Source organism: Lemur catta, chromosome 7, assembly GCF_020740605.2.
Source record: "Lemur catta isolate mLemCat1 chromosome 7, mLemCat1.pri, whole genome shotgun sequence".
NCBI classification, from domain to species: Eukaryota; Metazoa; Chordata; class Mammalia; order Primates; family Lemuridae; genus Lemur; species Lemur catta.
In genome coordinates, this window is record NC_059134.1 from 58,800,486 (window position 1) to 58,823,289 (window position 22,804).

At 40.5% G+C, this 22,804-nt stretch overlaps 1 protein-coding gene and 2 non-coding genes across 4 annotated transcripts in view; 2 read left to right on the forward strand and 1 right to left on the reverse strand.

The window, feature by feature from the left end:
* FAM168A (family with sequence similarity 168 member A) overlaps positions 1-22,804 on the forward strand; it is a 177,446-nt gene that overhangs the window by 102,493 nt on the left and 52,149 nt on the right. For both annotated transcript variants that reach the window (XM_045555508.1, XM_045555509.1), the window contains exon 2: positions 8,179-8,266. In XM_045555508.1, coding sequence (XP_045411464.1) covers positions 8,197-8,266 — 70 coding nt within the window. In that variant the 5' untranslated portion in view covers positions 8,179-8,196. The remainder of the gene's footprint in view (positions 1-8,178; positions 8,267-22,804) is intronic.
* LOC123643066 lies at positions 14,384-14,490 on the forward strand. The gene has a single exon (XR_006736641.1). It is a non-coding gene; the product is annotated as a U6 spliceosomal RNA (small nuclear RNA).
* Positions 21,427-21,531, reverse strand: LOC123643163. Its single transcript, XR_006736718.1, has one exon. It is a non-coding gene; the product is annotated as a small nucleolar RNA U13 (small nucleolar RNA).

Here is a 22,804-nt window from a genome sequence, read left to right on the forward strand (position 1 = left end):
GAATGCAAAGTTCAGGCAATTTACAATTCTGCTCTAGCTTTTAGTTTGATATGTTCAAGGCCCTATAGTCACCCAGGGTCAGTAGATAGGAGGACCTTCTAGTTTCCCCTTAGCAAATGTAAAGCCTTACAGACCACTAGGGATCTCATGAAAGCTTATCAAGACTCATGGTTGTTTTGTTCCCTAGAAATCCCTTTTAAATTTCTGGTTTATCGGCAGGTCTGTTGCCTGCCCCAGCTTTAGTACTATGACCTCAGACTAGCTACAGTAGTGGCCTTCCTGGATTGTTTGCCATTGTTCCCCAGATTGTCCCACTGCTGTTTTTGACAATGACTCTGGGCATGAGATTTTCTATGCTCAGCTTCAAACTAAATCAGCCCACTCTGGTAACAGTAGTCCTTTTTGGCCTGGTCTATTCTGCCCTGGTAGAATTAACCCCAGGGAGCTGGGGGTTGGGGATGTCAATGGAAAAAAAGCCAAACTCTGTAAAATAATTTTAAAGAGATTTACTCTGAGCCAAATTTGAGGACCATGACCCGGAGCCACGCCCAAGAAGCCTTGAGCAAGTGGACTCGGTGTGGTTGGGTTATAGTTTGGTTTTATACATTTCAGGGAGACAGGGGTTACAGGGAAAGTTATAAATCAATATGTGGGAGGCATACATTGGTTTGGCCCAAAAAGGTTGGCCATCTTGAAGTGGGGGTGGGGGGGTTGGGGTGGGGCTTACAGGTTATAGGTGGATTTGAAGATTCTTTGGCTTGTAATTGGTTGAAGACATGAAGCTTTGTCTAAAGGCTTAGATAAGGAGCTGTTTATCACAGATAAGCCACCGGACATATTTGTTGTGTAAATTGAGGACCTGCAGGTTTGTCTTGCATACCCTTAGGCCTGTTAATGGGTTACAAAGAATACCCCCAAGGAGGGAGGAGGGCATGATAAGGGATATCTGACCTCCTTCCCCCTGGTAGACAATTTAGTTTTAGGATATTCCTTTGGCCACCAGGGGGTCCATTCAGTCAGCCGCTGGGTGGTTGAGCCTTAAAATTTTATTTTAGTTCACAGGGAGTAGGAGCAGTCCCAGGCTAAAATGCCATACTCTCTGTTCTTAATATGGTTCAGTAATTTTTCTTGAATGAACATTTCTCACTTTCATATTAACTTTGGTCAATTTTCAGAGACACGTAATGGTTGCTTTTTGACCATTTTATCCAGTTTTATTTTTGCTTTTGGGGGAGAGGGTTTGCTGAGCACTTTGGCTGTTCCAGAATTTCTGCTGCCTTCTTTTAATCTTGGCATTTTTATTTCTATTTAACTGTTAAAATTTCCCAGCTAGACCATAACCTCTTATGGGCAGATACTGTCTTTCTCTCTCCCCTACAATATCTATCCCAGAAGGTGTTAAACCTTTAGGCTTTAATTTCTTTATCTATCAAATGAAATTAATAATTTTTTCATTGCTTCAAAGGATCAAATGAGATAATGGTTAAAATCTCATTGTAAACTATAAAGCGCTATGTAAATGAAAAAAATCTTTGAAAATTCCAAGGTAGTTTGAAAACTAAAACACAGATTTTAAACACTGCAGCCTGTTGTGCAAATAGTACTTCCAAATGTTCCTTTTTAATCTCTGGGCTTTTCTTATCATTTTATGGTCATAGATTTTGCTGCTGTTTTGAAAGAAATAGTTCGGGTGTTTTGAGGGCAGTTAGCAAACCATTTGCAGAACAATGGGTAGAAGTCTGGGAGTGAAAACCAGCTTCACCCTGAGGGAAGTCATTAGCACCTCTGTTTTCTCTCTCACACATCATGCCACTGCTAGGCTCACCACTCCTTATTTTGCCCAAGACAAGTACCCAAAGTAGAGGTTTCTCTGGGCATTAGAAGTAGATGCTGGAGAGATGTGGAGAACCACTGGAATAAGCCAAAGAATGCCAAGCACCTTGAAGATTTTTTCAGTTTTCTTGTGGGGAAGCATGAAGGATGATTCATTATTTATTCAACTACTATGTATTTAGTACCTGTTTCATGCTGGGTAATATTCTGTGCACTCGGGATACAGGACAAACAGAATCCTTGTTCTCATGGAGCTTACTCTAATGGGGGAAAGAATAAACAAATGTAACAAACAGTATTGGAGGTGGGGCCTTTAAGAGGTGATTAGGCCTTGAGGGCTTCATCCTCATGCGTGGGCTTAATGGGACACTCTGGCTCCAGCCTGCAGTCCCAGCTGCTTGGGAGGCTGAGGCAGGAGATTACTTGAGCCTAGGAGTTTGAGGCTGTGGTATACAATGATAGCCCCTATAAATAGCTACTGCACTCCAGCCTGGGCAATATAGTGAGACCCTGTCTCTAAAAAAAAAAAAAAAAACAAAAAACAAAAAAAATTTTAAAAAGGCTTTTGGGAGTAAGTTCTCTCTCCTGCGGTTCCACCTTCTGCCATGGGATGACGAAGCAGGAAGGCCCTTGCTAAATTCTGTCCCCTCCATCTTGGACTTTCCAGCTTCTAGAACTGTGGGAAATAAATTTCTGTTCATTATAAATAATCCAGTCTTGGATACTCTGTTACAGCAGCACGAAATGAACTAAGACAGGTATCAAAAGGAAAAGTAAAGCAGAATAAGAGGACAGAGAATAGCAGCGTGTGGAGAAGCTATTTTAGATAGGTTGGTTAAGGAAGACATTTCTGATAAGGTGACATTTGAGCAGAGACCTGAATGAAGTGAGGGAACATGCCATTTTTGATATCTGGGGAGAAGGGCATTCTAAGTGTGGAAAAGAGCAAGTGCAAAGACCTTGAGGCACAAGCATGTATGACGTGTTTAGGGAGCAACAAGGAGGTCATTGTGATTGAAGTGGAGAAAACAAGGGAATAGTGGTAGGAGTTTGAACCAGAGAAATAGGCATGCAAGGCCAGATTGTACAAGGCCTTGTAAGCTTTTATAAGGATTTTGGATTATATTCTGAATAAGATGAGAAGCCATTGCAGAGTTGTATTTGCTAGCACAAGGAGTATGGACTTACTGTGGTTCATTCCTAGGGAGCCAAGGCACTACCATACTTGACTCTGGAGAGATAGGTAGGTAGGACTTGCACAGTAGGTACCCCTAAGTTTGTCTTACTTTCGAAGTAAACTCAGGTCAGATGGGTAGCATATGGCAGCTAAGATTGTAGGCAGCTCATAGGGGTAGAAATTAGGCAGTGCTTTATTTCTTTTGTGACTGCCCATGTGTGTCCAGCAGGGACTGGGCAGCTGCCAGGTACTGTGGTGGATATGAACTGTGTCCATGGTGGGATCTATTAGGGTCCAAGCAGAGCACATGAGCCCCTGTGTCCTGAAGGAGGGTTCAAGTCCTGCTGTTCCAGAGGAGAATCCAGTGCTGGGCTGGGAGACTGGGAGACTCATCTAGTACCATGGAAGTAGCTTGGACATTGGAATCAGACAGGCCTGGGTTTGAAATTCACTTTTTCTTACTTCTTAGTTATGAGATCTTGGGCTAGTCACTTCATTTATTTAGGCTTAAGTTTACTTATCTATAATATAATAAAATTAATACTTATTTTACAGATATTAATATAAGACTTATGGAGACTTAATAAGTCACTAGCATAGTAGCTGTCACATGGTAGGTGTTCAATAAATGGTAGCTGCTTGTAGTAGAGGTAATATTTATAATAGTGCTAATGGTCAGCCCTTATGCAGTATTTATTATATATCCAACATTGTTCTAAGCAGAACTCTTAGACATCTCCAGTTTAAGTCCAAACCAAATTTCTGTTCTTCACCCCAAACCTGCTCATCTCTCCTGGTTCTTATTCCAGTAAATGGTATTTTTATTATTCCAGTTTCTCAAGCCTTGGAGTCATCCTTGATGGCTTTTTCTGCTCATACCCAATTTCAATCCATTAGCAATTCCTGTCAGCTTGATCTTTAAAATGTATCCACCACCACCATCACTCCTACCAGCCTAGTTCAGCTACCATTATCTTTCATCTGGACTATTTCAGTGACCTCCTAACTTATTGCCCTACTTCTCTTGGCTTTCCTGCTATTTGATCTCAGCACAGTGGTCAAACTAATCTTCTTAAAATGAAGTCAAGTCATGTCACTCTTCTGCTCAAAACACTCCAGTGGCTCCCCATCTCATTTAGAATAAAAACAAAGTCCTTAGAGTGGCCAAAAGACCCTACATGATTTGACCTTCATTACCTGTCTGATTGTACTTCCTACTCTTCTCCTTCATTAACTTTACATCAGCTAAATTGGTCTCCAAGCTGTTTCTCAAACATGCTTCTACATCATGGCATTTGCATTTGCTGTTCTCTCTATTTGGGCAAGGTCTTCTCAGAGACTTGCATGGCTTACTCCTTCAACTTGTTCAGGTCTTTGCTCAGATGTCACTCAGTGATACTTTCTATGACCATCTTATTTAAAATTACAGCCCCTACCCTTGCTACTCCCTACCTCAGTGGATTTCTTTACAGCATTTATTGCCATCTGATATACAATATATTTCATTTTTTAAAAAGCCTATCTCTTTCTCCCCCCTCCCAACTAGAATGTAAGCAGGAATTTTTGTTCTTGTTCATTCCTCTATCTCAATTCCTCTATCAAGCTTATGTGAGAGAAATGGCATTTAGGAAAGAAAGTCTAATAAGGCATGGTCTTCAAACTGTGCATCAAAATCCTTTTGGGAACTTAAATACATGGATTCCTGAACACCATCCCAGGTAGAGCATAACGGATCTTGTATACGATATGAAGGAATTTGGATTTTATTCTCAAGGCTTTTGAAGAAGAGGATGGATATTGACTACAATGGTATAAGAGAGCTTTTGGGGGCGATGAAAACACTTTATATCTTGATTGTGGTGGTGTTTGTACACTGAATGCATTTTTTTTCTTCTTTTATTTTTTTTCTTAAGAGACAAGGTCTTAATCTGTTGCCCAGGCTACAGTGCAGTGGCATGATCATAGCACACTGTAACTTCAAACTCCTGGCTTCAGGTGATCCTCCTGCCTCAGCTGCCTGAATAGCGGGGACTACAAGCAAGTGCCACTATGCCCGGCTAATTTTTTTTACTTTTTGTAGAGATGGGGTCTCAATATGTTGCTCAGGCTGGTCTCAATCTTCTGGGCTCTAGTGATCCTCTTGCCTTGGGCTCCCAAAGTGCTAGAATTACAGGCATGAGCCAGTGCATCTGGCTGAATATATTTTTCATGGCTCATACAACTGTATACCTAAAAGCATTAAATTTTACTATATGTAAATTATAACTCAATAGACATATCGTTAAAAAACACCTCAGGACTGGACATGGTGGCTGACGCCTGTAATCCTAGCGCTTTGGGAGGCCAAGGCAGGAGGATTGCTTGAGCCCAGGAGTTTGAGGCTGCAGTGAGCTATGATTGTGCCACTGCACTCTAGCCTGGGTGACAGAGCAAGACCCAGGCTTTTCTATTTTGAGGTTAGAGAAAACTGAGGCTCAGCAAGGTTAAGGGACTTGTCTGTGGTCTTATAATTGGTATGTGACAGCTCCAGGATTTGAACCTAAGTCTGCCTGGATCTTCCTACTCATTTTTAGCCTGTTCCTGAAACTGTTAACGGTAGATAGAATATGTTGTAAAAGGCTGACCTTCCCTTAGAAGCTGAGAACCCTATCTGCCCTCAAGCTGCTCTCCAGAAGTGATTGTTGTATTTTTATTCCAAATTTTGAACCCCTGGCAGATTTCATTTCTGTCAGTCATTAGTTGGGATTGGAATTGATACTGTTATGGAGTGCTGCCCTATGCATGATCTCCTTCTACAGAGGTGGCCTTCATTTTGAAGCAACAGGAGACCAATTTCAAAGCTGATGAGTTTCTCTGATTATGAAAAGCAATTTTGTACTTCGTCCAATCAGCAACACAGAGTGTCTCCACAGTAGGAGAGTGCTCAGATGTTTACAGGGCCAGTAGTGCTTCTTAGCAGCGCTTGTCTTAGTCCATTTTGTACTGCTATGACAGAATACCACACACTGAGCAATTTATGATGAACAGAAATTTGTTGGCTTACAGTTTTGGAGGCTGGGAAGTCCAATATTAAGGTGCTGGCATCTGGTAAGGGCATTCCTGTGGCATCATCCCATGGTGGAAGAGCGAAAGGGCAGACAGAGGGTGAGAGAAAAAGAGATAATCACTTGTCCTTTTATGATAGACATACCCCAAAGGTAATGACATTAATCTGTTCATGAGGTCAGATCCTTTATGGTCTAATAACCTCTTAAAGGTTCCACCTCTTACAATGGTGATTAAGTTTCCAACACATGCTTTTTGGGAGACCTATTCAAACCATAGCAGCATTTTTTTTTTTTTTTTTAAGACAGGGTCTTACTCTGTCACCTGGGCTAGAATATAGTGGTGTCATCATAGCTCATTGTAACCTCAAACTCCTGGGCTCAAGTGATCCTCCTTTCTCAGTCTCCTGAGTAGGTAGGACTACGAGTAGCTGGGACTACAGGTGTATGCCACCATGTCCAGCTAATTTTTCTATTTTTTATAGAAATGGAGTCTCGCTCTTGCTCAGGGTGGTCTCAAACTCCTGACCTCAAGTGATCCTCCCTCCTCAGCCTCCCAAAGTGCTAGGATTACAGGTGTGAGCCACCACGCCTGGCCCATAGTAGCATTTTAACAGTCTTCCTCACCCTGACTTACTAGGCAGAGAACTGGCTGGGCAGAAGAGAGATACATGGCAAGGAAAGTGTACAAGCAACCTTCTGTGTTGTTGTTCTCACATCAGCACTATTGTCACATCATCATTATTTACATCTGCATGTCACTTTACAGTTTGTGATCTCTCTTAATTCTTTCAGTACCCTGTGGGGAGAGTGTTTAGAGGGAGAGTGTAACTTGAGTATATTTTTAGATAACTCTGGCTGTGAGAACATTTTTTCCTTAAATTGAACTGAAACATATATACTTCCTTTAACTTTCATCTTCAAGTTGTTCTAGCTTTAGTTTGTCAACTGATGATAGTTTGATCTAGCTTGTTGCTTTGGGGTGGTTTGCCAGGGCTGCACATTGGGTACATTTCAGGAAGTTCTGCCCTCTGAAATTGACCAGGGGCATTTCCCCTTTTGCCTGTCTGATGGCCTTAGCTTCTTCTCCTTGGGAACCCACCTTTTCTCCACCTCTCACTCCAGAACCTTGGACAGACTAATTAATCACAGAGCAGTTGTCATCAAGCCAGCTGGTCACCGCCTGCCTTCAGTATTTGACTTGTTTCCTGTCCTGAAGTGCTACAGAAGTTAATGACCTAAAAAATTGCCCATCTATCATGTGAACCTAGTTAAGAGGAATTGTTTGATTTTTATGAAGTGTAAATAATATATTTGGAGACACATTTTCAAACATGTGTCAGCCTATGTGTAAGAAATGGCTCCCTAAACAAGGTGGGACAAATTGGCTGGCTAATAGAGCTTAATGACAGATTTTCCATTAATCAGAATGAAGAATGTGCTTCATTAAGATAATTAAGCGAGCACGTGTGCAGGTGATACTTATTGCACACAAATTTCCAAGTTTATTGCTTTCCCTTGAATAAATTGAGAGAGAAGTCCTGGCAGTGTTTCCTTGTTTGCATTAAAATGATCAATAGCAACAAATTCCTAGCTTTGTTTTTAAGCTGCTAGTAACTAGTATCTTGTCCTCTGCAGGTGAAAGGGGCAGGTGAGATACTTGCTGCTCTTCCTTCCACCAGTCTGTATGCTCATCACCAGGCACCTTGGATCCCCCAGTGAACTATAGAATTAGAAAGGACCTCAGAAATCTCAAAGTAATTCATTTTATATCTGAACATTGAAATCCAGAGAGCGGAAAGTGACTTGGCCAGTGCCACACAGTACGCTAGTGCCAGAGCTGTCTGTGGGATAATGGGACTAATGCTAAACTGAGAACCAACATGCCTGGGTTGACATTAGGGAAGTTATATAACTTCTCTGTTCCACAGTATCTTCATCTGTAAAATGGGGAAAGTAGTTAGCATAGGGCCAAGTACAAACAAATGGGCTTTTTGTTTAGTCCTTTTTCTACGATACCATTATATACTTTTGAGCATACACTGAAGATTATAGAGGAGAAGCTGATGTCAGGGAGAATGGGCAATTAATAACCAATGCTATTGCCTTTGTTTTTTTCTGTAGGATCCTCAGTCTTCCACAATGAACCCTGTTTACAGCCCCGTGCAACCTGGGGCTCCTTATGGCAACCCGAAGAACATGGCCTACACGGGTGAGTGATGTGAGAATGGCTCTCATTTTGAGAAATGGTGGTTAAGGATGCTACCAAATAACTTGCTGAATGACTTTTCATGTATGAAACACAAAAAGGACACTTCTGGAGATGTGTATTATACTTCCAAAAATCCTGGTAAAGCTTGAGAACTTGGAGAAGATATGTCTGAGGAACAGCAGAGTTGGAAATGACATTTTTGAGACTAAGGATCATTGAATTTTTAACTAGTGGGAAGGAAGGGAGGTAACATTTATTTATTGAGTACCTACCATAGGTCTGGCCTGTGCTGGTTGCTTTTACATACCTTATTTCACTTTAACCTTACAGCAGTTCTACACAGTATAGCTTATTATCACCATTTCTAGATGAGAAAATCATAGAAGCCACAAAGCAAAACAAAATTAGATATTTGAACCCAGCTCTGATGATTCTGAAGGCTAATCTTTTTCCTGAACTGCATACCAAGCTGTTTCCTACTTCTGACTTTGTGTACATTGTCATTCTGTCTGGAATGCCATTGTCCCCTGACAACTTTACCTTTTTCCTTAAGAACGCAACTCTGAACTCAGTGCTTTTCCAGAAATCATTCTTTCCCTTACTTAACTTTAGGCAAGTTCTCTAATGTTCCAGCGCCCGGGGTTCTCATATATAAAATGAGGACAGTATTATTATTTTGTTTCATAGGGCAGTTGTAAAAATTACATGAGCTAGTATAAGTTACTGGGCAAATAAGACTGGGCACAAAGTGAGTGCTTAATAATGGTTATTATTATTTACAAATAAATAAAGATGGATAGGATATATGGCAATGGAAGTGAATGAGAAAATTATGCAAGTTGCCTGGCATGATGCTTAACATTAACACATCATAAGCCTTCAAAAATATTAACGAATATAAATCTAGATGGAGGTAACAGTATAAATAAACACACAGAGGTTAAGAAGGTGGTCAATTCTTGACTATACAGAGTATAGGTAATACTTGAGCTTAGCTGGAGATAAGAGTAGAAAAGGAGAGACGTGGGAAAGGAGGTTCAAAAAGTAGATTAAAGTTTTGGTGCCAGGACTGGGGGTAAGGGGATGGGAGAGTTTTGCCCCAGAAGAGAGTCATTGGCAGTGAGTGGAAGATGTGGAATGTACCAGTTCCTTCTTAATAATTCCTCCTTGTACACTTTATTATATGTACTGAATAACCTCCTGAGACTGAGAGTGGAGAGATCTCAGGGACCCCATTGTCTGGTTGTTTCCAAACTTTGTTCTACAAGAACACTAGGAAGAGTGTTTCAGAGAGTCCTCAAATATTTGATTTGAGTTTTTAAAGATTGAGAACTGTTTTTATGAAACATAGATACATGTAAGAGGATCAGTGTGTGAACTTAAGCTTCTAAGAATGCGTGTTAATTTTTTAAAAAAACTGCTACTGTCAGGTTTCAGTCTAAAGTGTCAGTTCTTGATGTGCTCATAGCTGAAGAATGACCAGACACACCAAAGTAAGGCAAACACAAAAATGAGGTTTATTGAGGAGAAAAAGATAGGATTATAGAGCAAGAGCAAGATAGAGATTTACAGAGCATGATACATCTGCCACAGATGACAACTGGACCCACTGGCACAGCAGAGGGAGAACAAAAGGAAGAGCAAAAAGGGGGCTGGTTATGGTCTGCATCTTGTTTTATAGTGCCCAGATTGGGACCTCCCTAGTGGTTCAGAGGTCACCATAAAACCACTTTGATTGGACAGTTGGGAGTTGCATGACCTGTCTTGCTAGGTGTGTGGGTTGTACTAGGACAATTTCCAGACTCTATAGTACCCATGCTGCTTAGCCCTTGGGCTACAAGAGTCCTCTGCATTCTTTTGCAGTTGGCGCACTAAGTTATGATTGGCAGATTCGTAGGGTATTTCTTCCTCCCCCCAGGTATGGCAGTCTCTCAGGAGAGGATTAGGGTGGGGTAGGACCAAGATGGGGGTCTAGGACCCACCCTTGTTTTTCTTCCCAGGTGGGGCAATTGCAGCAACACAACAGTACCCACTTTCATCCCTAGGAGACCTGGAATCCCTCTCCAACTACCTAACACTACTATTTACAGCTGCTTATGTTTTCAAATCAGGATTTTCTCAATGCTATGCAACTAAATTAACATTCAGAAATATAGTGGTTCCCATCTCTCCTGAACAAGCAAATAAAAGGAAAAAACCCACAGGAATCAAAGAAATAAAAATTTAAAAAACAAAAAATAAGAAATATATTAGAGGTTGAACCTGTCTAATAAAGTTAATTTCTAGTAACAAAGACCCATGGAACGGTACCTCATACCCTACTAGCTCTGGGAGCTTGTTGCTTTTCCCATTCCCAGTTCAGGCTATTCTAGCAACCTAAGGTCCTTTGCCAGAGGGGACTGAACTGCTTTGACATGATGGGGAACTCAGGTCTTTATGATTTCAGAGTATACGTACTTTCTGTTACAGCAAGCTAATTTGTCTTAGAATATGTGCTCTTTTCACTGTTCCCAGTGATAAACTAAAGAAGAGGGAGTTTTAGTTTGCCCCACTGAACCTACTACAAACTGCTGAGCAAGAACAGCCTTCTAGCTCCTCAAAGGGAAGGCTCCCTAGTCTTAAAATCTGAAAAGAGACAGATTCAGGAACATCTGGAGAGGAAGAATGGAAAAACAAACTGAAAAATAAATAAACAGAGAAATTATAGTCAATGAAAATTAGGGAAGGAAAAGCAAGAAAAGTTTGCTTCAAGAAGGGAAGGGTCAGGGGTGTTAAATGATATAGAGCTGTCAAATTAGGATGAGGGCTGAAAAGGGTCCATTGGATTTAACAACAAGATTACTCATACCTATAGTGAGAATAGCTAATAAGAACTCTCTTTAGAGGCTCTTCTTCAACTACAGATGAGAAAGTAATTAAGTTACCTGAGAGGTCTTTTCTGAGCAGAGGAGATTAGTTTGAACTTCAAAGGGGGTTTTGCTGGAGCAAAACTTTTTAGTTTTTAAGACTAGGGAGCCTTCCCTTTGAGGAGCTAGAAGGCTGTTCTTGCTCAGCAGTTTGTAGTAGGTTCAGTGGGGCAAAGTGGAAGGGATCAAGTCATTTTTAATATAGTTTGCTTCAGAGGCAATGGGATGGTGGCCAGAGGGAACAAAGGGGTCAGAAACACTTCTGATTTGAAATTCTCTCTAAAATCTTAAGATGGGAAATACAATATAGCTTTGCAATACTATATATATTCTAGTAAGCAGCTGTCTTCTAGCCAATTGACAATGTTCTTTCTCTCTCTGTCTTTTTTAAAGCTACTTTACTGAGTACTTACTGTGTGCCAAAAACTGAGCTCAGTATTTTACAGATAAATGTTCTAATAGTATCAGTGTCCAGGTATGGCCCAAATGAGGACAAGTTCGGTACTTGTCTCCACCATAGTTTGGTACTTGTCCCCATGGTGGAATGAAGAACAAGGACAAGCGGTTTGAGGAGAAGGAAAGGGAAATTTATTAATTTGCTGGCAAATGAGGAGAATGGCAGACTCTTGTCTTAAAGTACCATTTTCCTCCCTATAAGCAGAAGTATAGAGCTTTTAAAGGGGGGTTTTCAGCTCCAGGCTATTGCTGCTTAACTATAGCTGATGGTCCTTATCAACCTCATCTCCTGTGAAGACAATCTCAATCTCATGACCTCTACCCTTGTGACCTCTACCCTCTGCCTGGACAATTCTGTTGAGCCATCTCCTGTGGTACAAAGAACACTCTCCTGCCCCTCTGATTACTGGCCTCAGGCAGGGATGCAGGTTTTAATTCCCAAAAAGAGTGTGTGTGTGTTGCGGGGAGTGGGGGTTAAAGAGACAACTTTAAAACAACTACTTTACCCTTTCTTCAGGCTATTTCCCCTGTTACAAAAAGATGTTTTTCAGAATATGTTGGAATTGGGTCTAGAATCTAAGTCTCCACGTTCTGAGTCTGTGTATTCATTGTCTCTGTACCACAGAATAAAAAGCAAAGTTTCATCCATCTTTCTCTATGTCCTGTCCTGGCCACTTCCCACTCCTCTGCTGACCCACACCAGTTCAAGTGCTCTCTCTCTCTGACTCCTGGGAATTTCCTATTTCAGCCAATAGCAAACATAGGTCCAAATGCTACAAATACCCCAACAAAAGATATGACCCTCAGGTTAGAAGGTTAAGAAATTGATCTTCTCAAAGACTTTACTCTCTTTTTTTCACCAGTGTCTTTTTTTTTTTTTCTGGAATGCTTGTTTTGCTTAAAAGAATTGAGTCAATTTAAGAAGCAGATTTGTATTTGTATTTAACACAACAATTTATCGCCCAGAGGAGTAAGATTAAAAAGTAAAATCTTTCTCTTCGTTGATCCAAGCCCTACCCGATTCACTCTCCTTTGTAAGGATCACCTAGTGTAGGTTTTAAGATTAACTGACATTTGTACTTTGTTTATTCTTTGCAAAGAACTTTTGTGGGTTTTTCCCCTTCATATTTGTTTCTTATAACAACTCTGGGAGATAGCCCTTATTTTCCAGATAAAATGACAGGATCAGCTTTCCCAAGGTCACACTGTATGATATAGCCCCAACTAACCCCAGATTTTCTGAGTTAAAAACTAAGCACTTTTACTGCTCTAGCATGCCTCCCTGTATCTTGGACACAATAGTGATTAGGATCTCAGATAAGCCTCCAAAAGGGATTCTGATTCCTGAAACTGCTCCAGCAAAACCCCCTTTGAAGTTCAAACTAATCTCCTCTGCTCAGAAAAGACCTCTCAGGTAACTTAATTGCTTTCTCATCTGTAGTTGAAGAAGAGCCTCTAAAGAGAGTTCTTATTAGCTATTCTCACTATAGATATGAGTAATCTTGTTGTTAAATCCAATGGACCCTTTTCAGCCCTCATCCTAATTTGACAGCTCTATATCATTTAACACCCCTGACCCTTCCCTTCTTGAAGCAAACTTTTCTTGCTTTTCCTTCCCTAATTTTCATTGACTATAATTTCTCTGTTTATTTATTTTTCAGTTTGTTTTTCCATTCTTCCTCCCCAAGATGTTCCTGAATCTGTCTCTTTTCAGCCTTTTCTTCCCTGGTTTACCCATTAAAAGTTGATGTTGGCTGGGTGCAGTGACTTATACCTGTAATCCCAGCACTTTGAGAGGCCAAGGTGGGGGGATCTCTTTGAGGCCAGGAGTTCAAGATCAGCCTGGGCAACATACTGAGACCCTGTCTCTATAAAAAATAAAAAATTAGCTGGGTGTGGTGGTGTGTGCCTGTAGTCCTAGCCATTTGGGAGGCTGAGGTGGTAGGATCCCTTGAAGCCAGGAGTTTGAGGTTATAGTGAGCTGTGATTGCACCACTACATTCCAGCCTGGGCTGTGTGGCTGAGACACTGTCCCTTTAAAAAAAAAAAGTTGGTGTTGCCCAAGGGCCCAGTTTCTCTTCTTCCTGAGCCTTAGCTACTGTTTGTAGGCCTATGATTCATGAACTCTAGCTCTGTGGCAAACCACTCTTCTGAGCTTCAGACTAGTTGATCTAGCTGTCTTCTGAACATCTCTTCCATGAATGTCTCATACTTTGCTCAGACTTAATTATGTCTAAAACAGAGCTTCTTATCTTACTTTTTCCCTGTAACCCACTTTTCCTTTTATCAGTCTGTGATTAGTACCACCACTGCCTGTTTCCTCAGATTAGAAAATATCATCCTTGATTCTCTTTTCTCTTTAGCTTTCTAAAACCAGTCATTAAGTCCTGCCTTATAAAAAAAACTGTGGTAAAATATACATAACATAAAATTGTTTACCATCTTAACCATTTTTATGTATACAGTTCATTGACATTAAGTACATTCATATTGTTGTGCAACCATCACTGCTATCAATCCATAGAACTCTTTTCATCTTGTAAAATTGAAACTCTGTATGCATTAAACAATAACTCCCCATTTCCCCCTTCTCCCAGTCCATTCTACTTTCTGTCTTATAAATCTGACTATTCTAGATGCCCATATAAATGGAATCATACAGTATTTGTCCTTTTGTGGCTTATTTTACTCGGCCTAATGTCCTCAGGGTTCATCCATGTGTAAGAATTTCCTTCCCTTTTAAGGCTGAAGAATAGTGCTCGCTTTGGCAGCACATATACTAAAATTGGAATGATATAGAGAAGATTGGCGTGGCCCCTGTGCAAGGATGACATGAAAATTCATGAAGTGTTCCATATAAAAATAAAGGAAAAAAAAAAAGAAAAAAAGGCTGAATCACATATCATTGTAAAAAAACCCAAACTCTGGGAAATAATTTAAAGAGGTTTATTTTGAGCCAGGTATGTGAGACTGTGGCCCGGAGACACATACCCAAGAAGCCTTGAACAAGTGGTCTCACTATGGTTGGGTTACACTTTGGTTTTATACATTTCAGGGAGACAGAAATTACATATAAAGTCATAAATCAATACATGGAAAGTGTACATTGGTTTGGCCCAAAAAGACAGTACATCTCCAAGTGGGAGATTACAGGTTATGAGTGGGTTTAAAGATTCTTTGATTTGTAATTGGTTAAAGAAACGAAGCTTTGTCTAAAGGCTTGGAATGTTTTAAGTTAAGGTAAGGAAGTCTGTTAATCAGAGACAAGCCCCCCGGACATATACCTGCAGGTGTGGTTAAGCTTTGTCTTGTGTAGCCTTAGGCCTGTTAATGAGCCACAAAGGATGTCTCCCAGAAAGGAAGGGGGCATGACGAGGCATGTCTGACCCCCCTTCTCAGGGCCAGCAATTCAGCTTTATGGTATTTCTGGGGTCCCCTTGGCCAAGAGGGTTTTGCTGGGGACTTACGATTTTATTTTAATTCACATATATATATGCAATATTTTGTTTATCCATTCATCTGTCAGCGGACACTTGGGTTGATTTTACCTTTTGGCTGTTGCAAATAATGCTATTTTGACATGGATTTACAAATAACTTTTAAAGACCTTGCTTTCAGTTCTTTTGGATACATATCCAGAAGTGGAATTTCTGGGTGATAAGGTAATTCTGTTTTTGATTTTGTTACATTTGGCACCTATCCTCAAGGCTGTATCAGAAGACCGAAAACGGTTTGAGGAAAGAGAAGTTTATTACTTTGCAGGCAGAGGAGGAGGATGGAGACTCCTGTCTGAAATGCCGTCATCCTCCTAATAAGCAGAAATGCAGAGCTTTTAAAGGATGGGTTCTCAGCTTCCGGCAATTATTATTCAGCTACAGTTGATGATTCTGATCATCCCATCTCCTCTGAAGACAATCTTATGACCTCCATCTGGGACCTCCCTTTACCAGGTCCGACTGGGCCATCCATCTCCTGTTGCACAAATAACAAAAACCTTACCCTGCCCTTCCCAGCCACTGGCCTGAGGCGGGGATGCAGGTTTTAGTTCTCAAAAAGGAGTGGAGAATGTTTTAAAGAGACAGAAAATATTATTGCCATTTTTTCAGGCCATTCTCTCTGTTACATATTCCCTACTGTCAATATTTCCCTTCCATATCTATGGGAAGAGGTGTGATACTCTTGTTACAATGTGAGGAACCGCCATACTGTTTTCCTAGTGGCTACACCATTTTACATTCTCCCATGCGGTGTACAGATGTTCCAGTTTCTGCACATCCTTGCCAATGCTTGTTTTTCTCTCTCTAATAGCCATTATAATCAGTGTGAAATATCTTTTTAAAAAAACCTCCTTTACACTTCTCAGATTAGACCTTTCCTCCCGGTCCTTCCCACTCTTATCATTTAGGCCATTGTTACTCTTTCTGGGATTATTTAAATTACCCTCTAACTGGTCTTCCTAACTCCTATAACATACCTTCTCTCCAGTCTGTTCTTTACATAGCAGCTAGAATCACTTTTCTAATTTGAAAATTTGACCACATTATTCCAGGGTTTAAAACCCTTCAGTGACTTTTTACTGTCCTTTGGATAAAGTCCAAATTTCTTAGCTTGCAATAGTACCTCATTTTCTTTCTTTCTTTCTTTTTTTAAATTTATTTAAATTTATTTTATTTTTTATAGGAAGGGCTGGGGGGTTGTGAGGAGAGGTGTTCAGTTGCCTTGGTTTGTTTTTGTTGAGACAGAGTCTCCCTCTGTCACCCTGGGTAGAGTGCAGAGGCGTCATTGTAGCTCACTGCAACCACCAACTCCTGGGCTCAAGTGATCGATCCTTCTGCCTCAGCCTCCGAGTAGCTGGGACTACAGGTGCTCTCGCAACACCTGGCTGGGCTTTTTTTTTCCTTTCTTTTTGGTAGGGACAGGGTCTCACTCTTGCTTAGACTAGTCTCGAACTCCTGAGCTTAAGCAGTCCTCCCGCCTCGGACTCCCAGAGTGCTAGGATTACAGGCTTGAGCCACTCCACCTGGCCAGGATCTCATTTTCGTGACCTGACCATTTAGATTTCTTTAGCCTATCTCCTGCTCATCTTATTTATCTATATTCTCAGTCCACTTGGTGGCTAGTAGTATGTTTTTATTTAGAATTATAAGATTATTAGAGATCATCAAGTCCAATGCTATTCTCAGATAAGGAACCTGAGGACTGATAAGTGCCTAAGGTAAGCACTTACTAAGATTTGCTAGCCAGGGTGTGGTGCTTCATGCCTGTAATCCCAGCTACTTGGGAGGCTGAGGCGGGAGGATCACTTGAGCCCAGGAGCTATGATCATGCCACTGCACTCCAGCCTGGGTGACAGAGCGAGACCCTGTCTCAAAAACAAAAACAATAACAACAAAAAACTTGGCAATGAATTCAATGTCTGATTTATTCCTGTATCTGTAGTACCTAGCATGCCTCCTGGCATGCTATGAATATTGACTAAATAGTTTTTGGACAAATGGGTAGACAAAGAGATGTAAGAGGTGGAAGTAGAACCCAGAACTTTGGCAGCCAATATAGTTCTCTTTCTATTTACCTTATACTGCTTCCTCCCCCCATCCCCCAAGACACTTCTTTAGATTTCTTTAAACAAGGTAACTCTATCATCTTCTTAGGTCATTTCTTACTTTTTTGAGTTTTCTCTATAAAATAGGGATAATAGTACCCACTTATTTCAAAAGTGCTTTGATGATTAGGTGATATGTATAAAGTATCTGGTATGCAGTTGGGCTCTTACTAGTTACTAAACAATCAGCAGCCATTGTTTTGTTATTAGTCATCATTATATCCCCAGCACCTAGCACAGTGACTGGTACAGAGTAGGCTCTCAGTAAATTTTGAAGGAATAAGGAGAAGGAGGGAAGAAAGAAATAAAGGGAAGGAGATGGGAATCTAATGAGTGAAGGACGTCACAGCAGAGAAGTATGAGATCGGGTTTAGGAAAAGACTTCTGTGATTTGTCTGTCCTTGCTAATAAGTAGCCCTCTAATATGGCAAGGAGAGTCTGGGACACATAGCCAATGTGAGAGAGATTGTTCTTGCTTTGTAGATGAATAAAAATTTCATTTGGATGATCTGTTGCAACTGGGCAACCCTTCTAGATGGACCATAATCAGGGAGACTTTTCTGCTTATGAGTCATGTGGAGACAGCAGAAATCCTGAGAGAAAACAAGGGGATCATCTCCACTTGCCTACTTGGTTTATAGCAAATATTGTTTTTTAGAACACTGATAGTTGAAGTCTGACAATTCCTTTGAGCTATTTAGCAAGGAAAAGCTGTCTTCTGACCTCTTAGGTTATCTATGTAGTCAGCCTTGAACCAGCTCACTTTGAGTCAAAGCTTCTTTGCAAAGAAAGCCAGATTTGACTTTTAAAAACAAAATTTGACTCCCCTATGACAAATTTTCTCTAAAGCATGAGAGAACAAGGGTGCATAAACCCTCATAAAATAATACATAAGAAGTACAATACAACTTAAAATTACCATTTCTGATCTCATTTAATCCTTACAACAGTACTGTGATGTAGAAATTTCTATTAAAACATCCATTTTACAGATGAAGAAAGACTTATAAAGGTTAAAAAACAGTTACAAGGTCATACTGCTAGTAAACAGTAGAGCCAAGACTAGAGTTTAGGTTCATTGGCCTCCAAATCCAAAGCCAGTTCTCTTTCCGTTCCACCAAGGTGTCAGCCAACACCTCTTTGGGTTTCAGAGTGAATATAAGTAGCGAGTGTATGTCTATCTCTGATACCGGTGTGATGCTAAAACAAAAAGCAGATGGGTTAAACCTGTCAGGGCAAGAATCAGGTACGTTAAACGGTATTGCTATTTGTTTGTGACTGATTTACTTTCCTGGATCACAAAATGATTTCCTACCTTTGTAGAAAAGAACACCTTTTCTCCTAAAGCAGGAAGTATTGGTGTTGTTGGGTTGTTAGTATTCTCCTGCTTACAAATCCTTCTTGACTTCCTGTTCTCTATAAAAGTTGTTTGTTTACTTGTCTATCTTTCTAGACTGTGAACTCCTTGAGGGAAGAAATCATGTACTTCCTGTCCCCAGAATAGACACTTAGTTACTCATCAAGTATATGTTGAGTTAAATTATTATTACTAGTTTGTATTAATTACGTTATTGTTGCTGTTAATTATTATAGTAATAACTACCATTAATTACTGTCACTGGAGTGCTAGGCATTTAACAGATTCTTTAATTCTCATGATAATCCTTCAAGGGAGAGCTATTATTTTACATATGAGGGAATAGGTTCAACTAAGTTAAGTAACTTTCCCAAAGTCATATAGTTTATAAGAGTCTCCTTAAGTGAAATATGGATATACTTTTTTTTAAAGAAGCTTATCATGCTAATATATACATAACATAAAATTTACCATTTTAGCCATTTTTAAGTATGCAATTCAGTGGTATTAAATACATCTACAATATTGTGTACCATACCCGCTATTTCCAGAACTTTTTCATCATCCTAAACAGAAATTCTGTATCCATTAAAAAATAACTCCCCTTTCCCACTCCTTCTAGCGCCTAATAACCCCTAATCTGCTTCCGGTTTCTGTGAGTTTGCCTATTCTAGATATGTTACTTAAATGGAATCAGACAATATTTGTTTATCTATTCATCTGTCTTTTTAAATGCCTTGGAATCTGTTTCAGCCAGTAGAGGTTGAAACCACAGCTGTCAGCCTCTGTATTGGCCTCTCAGTGACCAAAACCAGCAATCAAAATGCAAAACTCTGATACTGGAGGACTAGGTCCTTACTGCCCACCCTAGCTCCAGCAAGCAGCACCAGGGACTGTGGGGATGGTAGCTGCTAGGCAGAAGGCTGAAATTCTCTGAAATTTACTAGGCTCCTCATCAAGCTCTCCCCTGGATGCTGCAAGTATTCTGACTAGACTCCAGAGTTCCAAAATAGTTATTTCAGGCATTTTGTTCCTGCTCAGTAGTTGTTCAGGTGGAGTGATAGATTCCTGGAGCTTCCTATTCTGCCATTGTTCATAACATCACTCCCAATATAAGTATCCTTAAAAACAACAACAACAACAAAAACCTCTGGTGTCATATAAAAAAAGGTTTTTTGCCATTGCATAAAAGTAAGTATCAGGTAAGGATTTTTTTTCTTTACTGGGTAAGTTCTTGCTATATCACAGTATGCTTTGCAAATAAAGAATAGCCATCATCCCACGTTATGGTAGGAGATGTGCTTTCCACGTATCCATTCACAGTGACAGATTCTCACAATTAGCTGAAGTCTTGTCATAGCAGTATATTTAGTCATTGTCATATTTCTATAAAACGATGGAAAATTGTCCTATAGCCCACTTTGTTACCTGTCTTCTGCCCTGGTGGAGAGAAAAAATCTTTACTCATTACTATGCTGAGAGCTTTGAGTTAAGATTTAGGTGCCTGAGGCTGGGCACGGTGACTCATGCCTGTAATACTAGCACTCTGGGAGGCCAAGGCAGAAGGATTGCTTCAGCTCAGGAATTTGAGACCAGCATGAGCCCTGAGCAAGAGTGAGACCTCATCTCTACTAAAAATAGAAAAAATTAGCCGGCTGTGGTGGCGTACTGCTGTAGTCCCAGCTACTTGGGAGGCTGAGACAGGAGGATCATTTGAGCCCAGGAGTTTGAAGTTGCAGTGAGCAATGATGATGCCATGGCACTCTAGCCTGGGCGATAGAGCAAGACTCTGTGTCAAAAAAAAAAAAAAAAAGAGATTTAGGTGCCTGCTTATGTCTGGAGAGATTTCATTTAAGGTTTTGCATTAAGGTATTTCAAATCTGCTGCCACCCTCTTGGGTTCTGGTGGTTACATCTTTTCTCTGGAAAGCCATTCTTTGGTTTGCTGAACAGAGCCTTGGGGAACACCAGATTCCAGCTCTGATTCAAGTTAATAGTAATTCTGTGTGGCTGTGAGCACCCGAGTTGTACCAGGCATGAGCTGGAGGCTTTATATATTTTATCTCACTTAGTCCTTATAGCATCCCTGGAAAATAGATATTATTAAGTTTTATAGATTAAAAATCTGATGCAGGGAGGTCAAATGACTTTTCCAAGGTCATAGAGAATTTCCTTCTGGTTTACCCAGCTCTAAAGGCCTTTTCTCTGTCCCATACTGAAAGAAGGAAAGGCCTAGAATTTAAAAAGTCCTTTATTTTGGCTCCATTTCCTCATTCAGAAAATGAGGAGATTGCTCCTCATGATGCTTAGGAGCTATTAAAAGAGAAGGAGTAAGCCAAAAAAGTGCTCCCTTCCCCTCCAGTAGAGATCTGCTCATTCCTATTTTATAGATTGGGCTTCCGGGTGAGATTTTGTTTGATGACAGGGTTCTACTGCCTTAGGAGGGGGCCTAAATGAACTGGACTGGATGAACTTTGACCTTCCAGTTTTGTTATATACTCTGTTCCTCAAATCGTTAGATTATCAGTTTTGTGAAGATGCACACACAGTGACTATGTGTCCTTTGTGTATATGGTTTCTCCTAGACTCCCCTGCTTAACCAGCACAGATCTGTAAGAAATGGAAAGACATAGGTGTGTAACGAGACTGTTACAGTTCACTGAGACAAATCCTGTCTCAGAGGGATGTGCCACTATATTCCAAATGCCTACCCTAATAAATATATGTTCGCATTGCTGTGGAAGCATGGTATGTGGGGGGAGGGTCACTACTCTGTCAGAGGTTGTTGTCGTGAAAGCTTTCTGTGAAGGCAAGTATGGAACCAGATTTTTTTTTTTTCATGTCAGACGGGTCATGTGACGACGTTGTAACAAGGTTTAAGGGAGGTACATCTCACACATGAGGGAGAAACCTAATTATCTCACTCTCACGAACTATGAAAGGACCTGGAACTAGGTCCTGAAGCATGAGGAGGAGTTCTAAGTTCCAAGTCTCATTCTACTACTGATGAGCGGGAGACACTGGACAAGTCCTACCCGTTTCTCTTGCCTTCACTTTCCCATCCAGGCTATGAGGGGCTCATGTGAGTTATTTAAAAATTTCCTTTCCAGTTCTAACATTCTAGGCATTAATCTTTAAATTTTTGTTAGAGCTCTTTCATTGTAAATCAACTGGCTAACTCCTTCCCTTAATCTATTTCTTTTGTCTCTTATTGAACATAATTTTCTGTGCCACTTTTTGGAATCCCTGGTGTTAATGAATGGAACAAGTAAGATGAGGTAAGCTCCCGGCTGTCACTCAGATCCCTCTCTACACTGCCAGTAGCTTCTCTCAGCCTACGCTTCTTTCCCCAAGGCTCCTGATGATCTTGGACAAGATCAATAGAAAACCATGAAAGCCTGTTCCCAAGTATCCTATGAAAGGTCAGTTATAGCCATAGCTACCACCAGTGAGTGAATTTCCCTTTCCTGCTAATTAAGCTCATGCAATTTAATTTAGTTTTCTATTAGTTACTTATGGTTTCCTAGTCAATGGTAATATAATTTTTGTGTCCCTAAATACAGCTGAAATTCAGTGGGACATTGACAAAGGACTTGAAGAGCTGTGCTGCATAGATTCTTACTGGAATGACTTCCCGTTGCTTAATGTAGTGGGGGGAGTTTACACTTCAAGTCAGAAGACCTGAGTCTGACTCCTGGCTCTACCTTTCAAAACTTGAACAAGTCACTTTACTTCTAATGGCCTCATTTCCCTCCTCTGTAAAAATGGGAATAATACCTGTCCTATCAATTGCTTGTGAAACGTTTAAGGAGATAATTGAATCTGTAAGAGTTTTTTTTTTTAGAGGGAGAGAGATGGGGTCTTGTTCTGCCACTGGGACTGTAGTACAGTGGTGCAATTATAGCTCACTGAGGCTTCCAACTTTTAGGCTCAAGGGATCCTCCTACCTCAGCCTCTGGAGTAGCTAGTATTACAGGAACCACCATGCCCAGCTATAAAAGACTTTTAAGACATTAACTGCCATGAGAGTAGTATTTAACTCACACTAATTTTGAGCCCAGGGCCTTGTGAAGCATATGTAACTCACACGTCTCTTCACCTTGGGAACTGTGCGAAGTATTTTTCAAGTTGCGTATAACTCACACACAGAAAACAATAAAAAATAACAAATTTTTCATTAAATTAGAAAACATTGTTTTGTTTTCGAAGTTTTTATGC